This window comes from Loxodonta africana, chromosome 15, assembly GCF_030014295.1.
Source record: "Loxodonta africana isolate mLoxAfr1 chromosome 15, mLoxAfr1.hap2, whole genome shotgun sequence".
In the NCBI taxonomy this organism is placed as follows: domain Eukaryota; kingdom Metazoa; phylum Chordata; class Mammalia; order Proboscidea; family Elephantidae; genus Loxodonta; species Loxodonta africana.
In genome coordinates this window covers 13,973,451-13,983,736 of record NC_087356.1, presented here as the reverse complement: position 1 = coordinate 13,983,736, position 10,286 = coordinate 13,973,451, and the positions used below count along the sequence as shown (strand labels likewise).

Sequence of the window (10,286 nt, the reverse complement as noted above, 5' to 3'; positions counted from 1 at the left end):
CTGCTGACCTTTTAGTTAGCAGCCAAGCTCTTAACCACTGCACCACCAGGGCTCCATTATCTGCACAGCACTCTTTAATATCCACAAGTGCTTTCATATGCCTTTAACCTTCACAACCATCCTGTGGGATAGCATCATTACTCTATTAAAAAAAAAAAAAAAAAAAACTTCGTGTGTGAACTACAGCACATATACAGAAAAATGCCTCAAATATAAATGCATAGCTTATTATTACACAGTGAATGCCTACGTACCCACCTCCCACGTCAAGAAACAATATTGCCAGCCTCAGAAACCCTTTTGATCACAAACCTCTTCCTAACCACATTCCCGCCCTCCTTTATTTTCTAGTCCTAACCTTAATAGAAGGAGCCCTGGTGGCACAGTGTAAGCGCTCAGCTGCTTAAAGGTCGGCAGTTCGAACCCACGAGCCACTCTGCAGGAGAAAGATGTGGCAGTCTGCTTCCATAAAAATTACAGCCTTGGAAACCCTGTGGGGCAGGTCTGCTCTACCATGAGGTGTGGCTATGAGTTGTCATCAACAGTGACAGAAATGTTAATAGACATGTTTTTAGTGTTTCATAGTAACTTTATTTGCTGTTGATTTTGGATTCTTTTAACTTTAAGGCATTGAGACTATGGCTTTCCTTCTTCGCTTTACTAACAGAACATGTGTATCTTACTAGAAAGCCAAGATTGCATTTCTAGAATCCATGCTATCCTACTTGGTCAAAGATTAATGTTCCCGTCATATACAGTTGGTGTTGTGTTGTTTGTAATTTCTTTAAGACTTTTGTCTTTTTTTTTTTTTTTAATTCATTCTCACTTTCAGTTTTTTGGTACTGGGTCCAGGCTTACTGTATAAAATGAATGAGGATGTTTTTTCTATGCTCTAAATAGCTTAAAATACTTCTTCCTTGAAGATTTAAAACAATTCACTTAAAAAATACCTGGACTTCTTTTAATTTTTTAAAGAGTTCCATGATAATTTTATAAAAGACTTCTATGGTTTTCTATTATGGGTTCCTTGAGACAATTTTGGTAGTTTTTTTTTTTTCCTTGAGAATAGTCCATTTCAGCTAAATTTTAAATTTTATCAGCATTGGTCAATAACAGAAATTTATTTATAATTTTAAAAACTTATTTATCCTAAACAAATATTTTTGTTCTTCACATGCTCCTGGTTTTCTCTCTTTTGCTGTGTCTACACAAATATTTCCTTTTATCTTTTTCAGTGTTTTGGAGAATATTTATCCTGTTTTTAATAACAGTAACCTTGTCATTTTCCAAAAGCATCCTTTCTCCTACAGTTTTCTAACTGTCAAAGTTAATACTGACATGGACATTTTTACTCTATTTCTGATAATACTTGTACTTACTAAGTCCTCCATCTATACTTCACTCTCAAAAAAAGCAAACAAGCAAACCTGTTGCCCTCAAATGGATTCCAACTCATAGCGACCCTATAGAACAGAGGAGAACTGCCCCGTAGGGTTCCCAAGGAGCAGCTGGTGGATTCAAACTGCTGAACTTTTGGTTAGCGGCCGAGCTCTTAACCACTGTGCAACCAGGGCTCCACCTCAGACTCAAGGCCCCATTAATTCTCAGTTTTTGTTATCGGTTAATGTTGTTGTTGTGTGCCATTGGGTCAATTCTGACTCACAGTGACATAATTCAAATTACTATCACTTTTTTCCACTATTTATCCCCTTTTTAAGAATCTGGCATTTCATTCCACTTTAAACCTATTTACAATTACTTAAATTTATTTATGTTTAACTGGTTTCAGTGCTTGCTACAGTTTTTTTTTTCTTTTGGTACTAGGTGATACAAATTCGGTTTTCCTTCATCTCTAAGTTGGTTAGAGTAATCTATACGTAGCTTCTTTCTCAAGGAGAGTACATAAATGGTATGTATAATTTCTCAGTGTCTGCATGTCTGAAAATGTCTTTCCACTGTCTTCACCTATGAAAGGTATCATCAGTAGGTATAAGTTTTGGGGTTAAAAAGGATCCCCTCTAGAACTATTAACTTGGCATTCCATGAGACAAGTTTGGTTTTCCTTCTCTTACAGATAACTGGTTTTTGTTTGTTTTTGCTTCTATCCTTATTATTTAAACTTTTTACCAGAATGGGTCTAATTACTGAATCCTTTCTCATGGATTGTTCTGGAACATGAGCCCATTCAATATAGGCCTTTTCAATACAGGTCTTTCTTCAGTTCCCAAAAACCTTATTCAACTATATCCTTAAATATTGCTTCTCCTTCACTTGTTTTATTTTCTCCTTTTGAAGCATCAAATATCCCCATGCTTGAGAACCAATCTCAGTTCCACTGTCTTTCACCCTCCCATTGGTATCGTCTCTATATGCTCTGAGTTCTGAGAGAGCATCTCCTTTGTTCTCATGACACCGAAACAACTTTCTGAAGTATATTTTTTGTTTCCAGTCTGCATTTTTTGTTTGCATCTGTACTTCTGGGTTCCTACAAGCCTTTCCATATTGACCTCAGCCTGTTCTTTCCTTATGGCTTTCTGCTTCTGCTTCATAAAGAGCACACTTGTCTTATATTCTTTTGAAGAGGCCAAACAGCTTCCTGAAACTTTATTCTGGATTCTAAACTGAAATTAGACACTGGGAGTGTATACTTTTATGGGTTTTCAGGATAATCTGATTTTTTCTTGTTCCTCTTACGCTGCCTTAAGCCCTATGTTCCACCACCTTCCCCTCACCCAGACCTCTGGTCACTGTGATCGCCTTTGGCTATAGCAAGAGTTATCTTTGGGTGGTGGAACGATGATATTTTCATTTAAATCTACATCATACATGTCATTGTGCTGTTAGCTACCGGCGAGTTGGCCCTGACTCATGGAGACTCCATGCACAACAGGACGGAACACAGTCCAATCCTGTCCCATTCCCGTGATCTGCTGCAGATTGGACCCTTGTGATCCACAGGATTTTCACTGGCTGATTTTCAAAAGTAGATCATCAGGCTTTTCTTCCTACTCCCTCTTAGTCTGGAAGCTTCACTGATATTATAGCAACATGCAACCTTACACTGACGTTATACACACTCACTCTGAAATAAAGATTATTTTGAAAAAATAAAAGTAGAAAAAAACATTTAATTTTTCCCTGAAGTACCCCATGAATAGCATAATTTAAAAAAAAAATCAACATTTGGGAATCTAGGATATACAGGGAAGTTAGGATATCAAGAGTTAATACATACCTTTTACTTCTAAAAGGATGATTCTACTATATTAAGACAACAGAATAACATGATCTAACCCTGTTCCCACATAAGCACCAACTTTATTCCAAATAATCACATAATTTCAAAAGACAGTTTTCCTAAAATACTCACACAAAAAGTTAGCCCAACGTCATTAATGTCGCTAATTCTGAAGATGCCGTCTTGTATATTAGCACTGCCTTAGTTAAACAGGAATATCCTGAAAACTCTAGAGCTGCTATAGATTTCATTTTAAGAAAAAAACCTTCTGTTTATCTTTCATGATAAATGATGCTACTGATAACTTTACTCGATAAATTTTTAGTTACTTTTTCAATTTTTACAGTTTTAAAAATAAGCAACATACATAAAAATAAAATAACAAGCCAGTCTAATGGCTTGCATTGGAGACGAGGGAGTTGCATTTTGTTAATCCCAAATTGAACAGAGTTGAATTTAGGTTAATACAGAGAAAGGCATGCTCTGGGTGTGTTGTCCTTTGTATTTCCTGCAGCATCAGGTGAATTGTAAAGAGTTCGAAGAGCTTCTTATTACTCCTGAAAGACAATGAGCACGTTAATTACATACACTCAGGGCATTATCTGTAGTGACAGACAGGTAACCTAGGTGTAAATGTGGGGAAATGGCTGTCTCTTTTTTATAAACAGTGGACGAAATAGGCAACTAAAGGATTATGATGCGGAGACAAACAAAGCAGTTTGTGTGACAGGCCTGAAGTGGAAAAGCCCTCGAGGAAAAAGGAAGCGTTTATAATCTTGAAAACTGCACTGGGCATCACCCTGTTCACTGTGACAGAGCTTGAGAAATTTTGTTCCACGGATACAAAAAGAAGCAAATAATTTATCATCTTATTTTAAGTAAGCTGGACTTTTTTAAGTGGCAGAATATCGTTTTATCTTTTAATTTCTCTAAATTTCTCAACCATTCTCTTTCTCAGAATCAGTCGGTAATTTCACTTTCAATCAGCTGGAATTATACCTTACAACATATTTATTATTTCCTTGTCCAGGTATAGGGTCGCTATGAGTCAGAATCAACTTGATGGCAACAGGTTTGGTTTTTTGGTTTTTGTCTAGGTATATTCACCTCTGGAGAGAAATTATCGAATACCCTTATCTGTCATCCATTTAATGCAAAAGGATTTGTATCTTTGTGGTTTTAAAGGTTCATTTTAAGACTTAAGCATCAACTATTCCCAATCCTCATGTTTAGTCTTTGTTATTGTTATTTATCTAAACCTAAAATGAACAAAAACTATAAAACACATCACTAAAACACTCTGGTCCAAAGATATACTTGCACTTTGGGGTTACTTTAAAAAAAATCCCATGAATTAAAAACTAAGAAAGAATTAAATCTAAGTAATGTTACTGCAGCTTCATGGCACCACAGGGTAAACTGAAACAGGTCTTATTGAGAATTTACTGATTACAAATCAAGAGAATCACGGTACAGTCAACAAGAAAAGAAAGACAATGAACTGGTAAGTTTAATTATTACCAGACCAGCACTAACAATTTGGTGCGCTGACTGCGAGATAACTCACTACAGTGTTCTAGGCATGGTACCAAATACAACACACGGACCTAGTCACTATGGGCTGGGTATGGCAATGGGTACCATACATCTACAAATGATTTTAAGATGTATTACATTTACTATTCTAGGTATACTAAGACCTGGCATTAAAATCTATGTCCTTAATTTTGATCAAAGACTCTACAGAAGAATCTTGACCAAAAGGGAGAAAATGCAGAACAGAATTTTAAATTGTCATGGAATCCAGACTTTCTGGAGCCATAAAGGTTAGATAAACCCCTGGAACTATTGCCCTGAGATAAACCTTAAACACCCAAAAATATTCCCTGAAGTCCTCTTAAAACCAAACAGTAATTTAACTTAACTAGTAAAAAAATGTTTGTCTTGAGCAGTGCACTCTTTTAAGATCTATATGGGATCAAACTGACAACAGCAACTGGAAAGATTAGATAGGAAACTTAGGGGGAAGTGAGTTTACGTTACTGGGGGAGGAACAACTCAAAAAAGGAGGGTGAAAATCGTTGCACAACTTGAAGAATGCAATCACTGTTATTCAATGGTACATGTAGGAACTGTTGAATTGGCATGCGTTCTGCTGTGTAAATTCTCAATGACGACAAAAATAAAATAAATTATTTTTAAAAATCTATGCCCGTAATTTATAATTTAAAAGCTGGTTATGCCACTGTTGAATCAGAAGAATGAAGAGCAAGGAAGTATTAAAAAAAAAAAAAAAAAAAGCCTTTGAGTCCCACGATAAAATCCAATTCAGTGGCAGTAGCAATTCCGTAACAGTTCTCTAAAGTAAGCCGTTACCAAAATTGTTTTAAATCTTTTTTGTCTGCTCTATTCTCACTCCCTAAATTCACTTGAGCAGATCAAATAAAAGTCTGCAAAAAAAACCTTGTTATCATCTCCTTTATTTTCACCTGTCATTTTCAGAATACCAATGTGCAATGATTTCTTCTGGTATCATCACTTGGTTGCTAAGAATGGTTTTTAGTTTTATATACTGTTTGTGGTACCTAAAGTTCATTTAACTGAAATGAACTTCAAAAACAAATAGATGCTCTAAGATTAACTAATTTTAGTCTGTCCCTAAGTATATGGTCTTAAATAAGCATTAATATTAATGAGTCTCAATCTTCTACATCTGTGTATACCAGAAATTTTTATTTAATAACCAAAGTTGAGCTACTATGGTATTCAGAAAGGTGTGACAACAAAATTTTTCAATAAAAAATATAAGAAATAAGAAATTCTTACTTGATTTTGGAAAGTTTCTGTAAAATAATACTGAGCTTTTCTAGTATGTGAAGATCAAGTTTAGGGGTTCGAAGGAGCACGGAGCAGGTACGGAAAAATAAAGTGTTGCTACAAGCTTCCAGAAAAGGCTGCAAGGATTCTGCAAAACAAATCACCAGTGCTCTGTTAATGAATAGGCTAAAAAGGAAATTAAAAAAAAATAATAATAAAGCCAGAACTATACAGCATATTTATGAACATTAATCTGAATTCCCATTCTTAAACTTTTGAGTAAAATTATAATTTAAAATATTAAAACATTCATTAGCCCTTGTCAAACAATGCAAAGATAGAATTTTTTCCCTCTAATATCAAACCTCCATTGGGTAGAATTCGGCAGAAATCTCACGTTTCAAAGCAAGAGGAGGAAAGCCATTTTCTCAGTAAGTTCCTAACAATAAAAAAAAGTTCAAATAATTAGCTATAAAAATTTTGTTGGGGTAGTAAATTAAAACAACAACAGCAACAAAAAAAACTCTAAAGTTTCTCGTTGTTGTTGTTAGGTGCTGTCGAGTCGGTTCCAACTCATAGCGGCCCTGTGCACAACAGAACGAAACACTGCCCGGTCCTGTGCCATCCTTACAATCGTTGTTATGCATGCGCCCATTGTTGCAGCCACTGTGTCAGTCCACCTTATTGAGGGTCTTCCTCTTTTCCACTGACCCTGTACTTTGACAAGCATGATGTCCGTCTCCAGAGACTGATCCCTCCTGACAACACGCCCAAAGTATGTAAGACGTAGTCTCGCCAACCGTGCTTCTAAGGAGCATTCTGATTGTACTTCATCCAAGACAGATTTATTCATTCTTCTGGCAGCCCATGACATATTCAATATTATTTACCTATACCACAATTCAAGGGCATCAATTCTTCTTCGGTCTTCCTTATTCATTGTCCAGCTTTCAAATGCATATGATGCGATTGAAAATACCATGGCTTGGGTCAGGTGCACCTCAGTCTCCAAGGTGCCATCTTTACTCTTCAACACTTTAAAGAGGTCCTTTGCAACAGATTTACCCAATGTAATGTGTCTTTTGATTTCCTGACTGCTGCTTCCATGGCTGTTGATTGTGGATCCAAGTAAAATGAAATCCTTGACAACTTCAATCTTTTCTCCGTTTATCATGATGTTGCTCATTGGTCCAGTTGTGAAGATTTCTGTTTTCTTTACGTTGAGGTGCAATCCATAGTGAAGGCTGTGGTCTTTCTTTGATCTTCATTAGCAAGTGCTTCAAGTCCTCTTCACTTTCAGCAAGCAAGGTTGTATCATCTGCATAACACAGGTTGTTAATGAGTCTTCCTCCAACCCTGATGCCCATTCTTCTTCATATAGTCCACCTTCTTGGATTATTTGCTCAGCATACAGATTAAATAGGTATGGTGAAAGAATACAGCCCTGACACACACCTTCCCTGGCTTTAAACCAATCGGTATCCCCTTGTTCTGTCCAAACAACTGCCTCTTGATCCATGTAAAGGTTCCTCACGGGCACAATTAAGTGTTCTGGAATTCCCATTCTTCGCAATGGTATTCATAATTTCTTATGATCCACACAGTCGAATGCCTTTGCATAGTCAATAAAACACAGGTAAACAACCTTCTGATATTCTCTGCTTTCAGCCAGGATCCATCTGACATCAGCGATGATATCCGTGGTTCCACATCCTCTTCTGAAACCAGCCTGAATTTCTGGCAGTTCCCTGTCAATATACTGCTGCAGCCATTTTTAAATGATCTTCAGCAGAAATTTTGCTTGTGTGAGATATTAATGATATCGCTCTATCATTTCCACATTCGGTTGGATCACCTTTCTTGGGAATAGGCATAAATATGGATCTCTTCCAGTCAGTTGGCCAGGAAGCTGTCTTCCATATTTCTTGGCATAGATGAGTGAGCACCTCTAGCGCTGCAACCGTTTGTTGAAACATCTCAATTGATATTCCATCAATTCCTGCAGCCTGTTTTTCGCCAATGCCTTCAGAGCAACTTGGACTTCTTCCTTCAATACCATCGGTTCCTGACCATATGGTACCTCTTGAAATGGCTGAACATCGACTAATTCTTTTTGGTATAATGACTCTGTGTATTCCTTCCATCTTCTTTTGATGCTTCCTGTGTCATTTAATATTTTCCCCATAGAATCCTTCGCTATTGCAACTCGAGGCTTGAATTTTTTCTTCAGTTCTTTCAGCTTAAGAAACCCCGAGCATGTTCTTTCCTTTTGGTTTTCCATCTCCAGCTCTTTGCACATGTCATTATAATACTTTACTTCGTATTCTCGAGAGGCCCTTTGAAATCTTCTGTTCAGTTCTTTTACTTCATCAATTCTTCCTTTTGCTTTAGCTGCTCGACGTTTGAGAGCAAGTTTCAGAGTCTCTTCCGACATCCATCTTGGTCTTTTCTTTCTTTCCTGTCTTTTCAATGACTTCTTGCTTTCTTCACGGATGATATCCTTGATGTCATTCCACAACTCATCCGGTCTTCGGTCACCAGTGTTCAATGAGTCAAATCTATTCTTCAGATGGTCTCTAAATTCAGGTGGGATATACTCAAGGTCATATTTTGACTCTCATGGACTTGCTCTGATTTTCTTCACTTTCAGCTTGAACTTGCATATGAGCAATTGATGGTCTGTTCCACAGTCAGCCCCTGGCCTTGTTCTGACTAATGATATTGAGCTTTTCCATTGTCTCTTTCCACAGATGTAGTCAGTTTCATTTCTGTGTGTTCCATCTGGCAAGGTAAAATCGTCGCCGTTTATGTTGGTGAAAGAAGGTATTTGCAATGAAGAAGTCATTGGTTTTGCAAAATTCTATCATTCGATCTCCAGCATTGTTTCTATCACCAAGGCCATATTTTCCAACTACTGATCCTTCTTCGTTTCCAACTTTTGCATTAAAATCACAAGTAATTATCAATGCACCTTGATTGTATATTCGATCAATTTGAGACTGTAGCGGCTGATAAAAATCATCTATTTCTTCATCTTTTGCCCTAGTGGTTGGTGCATATATTTGAATAATAGTCGTATTAACTGGTCTTCCTTGTAGGACTGTACTTCAGGATAGGTCTTGAAATGTTCTTTTTGACGATGAATGCAACACCATTCCTCTTCAAGCTGTGTCATTCCCAGCATAGTAGACTATATGATTTCAAAGTTTATTAATGATAATTTTTACAATCACTGGATAGGGAAGAACTTTTTAAGCATAAAAGAAAAGGAGAAAAGATTCAGAGAGGAAAAGATGGAAACATTTGATGAATAAACAATTTAAATGTCTATTTTTTTTTTATTGTACTTTAGATGAAGGTTTACAGAACTAGTTTGTTAAACAGGTAGTACACATATTATTCTATGACATCAGTTAACAACCCCATGACATGTCAACACTCTCCTTTCTCAAACTTGGGTTCCCTATTACCAGTTTTCCTGTCCCCTCCTGCCTTCTAGTCCTTGCCCCTGGGCTGCTGTGCCCCTTTATCTCGTTTAAATGTCTATTTTTCTTTTTTAATTATTTTTTATTGAGCTTCAAGTGAACGTTTACAAATCAAGTCAGTCTGTCACATATAAGTTTATATACACCTTACTCCGTACTCCCACTTGCTCTCCCCCTAATGAGTCAGCCCTTCCAGTCTCTCCTTTAGTGACAATTTTGCCAGCTTCCAGCTCTCTCTATCCTCCCATCCCCCCTCCAGACAGGAGATATCAACACAGTCTCAAGTGTCCACCTGATATAATTAGCTCACTCTTCATCAGCATCTCTCTCCTACCCACTGTCCAGTCCCTTTCATGTCTGATGAGTTGTCTTTGGGAATGGTTCCTGTCCTGGGCCAACAGAAGGTTTGGGGACCATGACCGCCGGGATTCCTCTAGTCTCAGTCAGACCATTAAGTCTGGTCTTTTTGTGAGAATTTGGGGTCTGCATCCCACTGTTCTCCTGCTCCCTCAGGGGTTCTCTGTTGTGCTCCCTGTCAGGGCAGTCATCGATTGTGGCCGGGCACCAACTAGTTCTTCTGGTCTCAGGATGATGTAGGTCTCTGGTTCATGCGGCCCTTTCTGTCTCTTGGGCTCATAGTTATCGTGTGACCTTAGTGTTCTTCATTCTCCTTTGATCCAGGTGGGTTGAGACCAATTGATGCATCTTAGATGGCTGCTTGTTAGCATTTAAGACCCCAGATGCCA

General features: G+C 37.5%; 1 protein-coding gene across 5 annotated transcripts in view; it reads right to left on the bottom strand.

The window, feature by feature from the left end:
• Positions 1-229: 229 nt before the first annotated feature.
• CCDC138 (coiled-coil domain containing 138) overlaps positions 230-10,286 on the bottom strand; it is a 116,166-nt gene continuing 106,109 nt past the window's right edge. Inside the window, exons 13-14 of one of the 5 annotated variants that reach the window (XM_023552645.2) lie at positions 6,065-6,203; positions 230-3,795 (exon numbers count right to left, since the gene is read on the bottom strand). In XM_023552645.2, coding sequence (XP_023408413.1) covers positions 3,630-3,795; positions 6,065-6,203 — 305 coding nt within the window. In that variant the 3' untranslated portion in view covers positions 230-3,629. The remainder of the gene's footprint in view (positions 3,796-6,064; positions 6,204-10,286) is intronic. The other 4 variants (XM_023552643.2, XM_023552646.2, XM_003413530.3 and 1 more) reach the window with 4 other exon arrangements.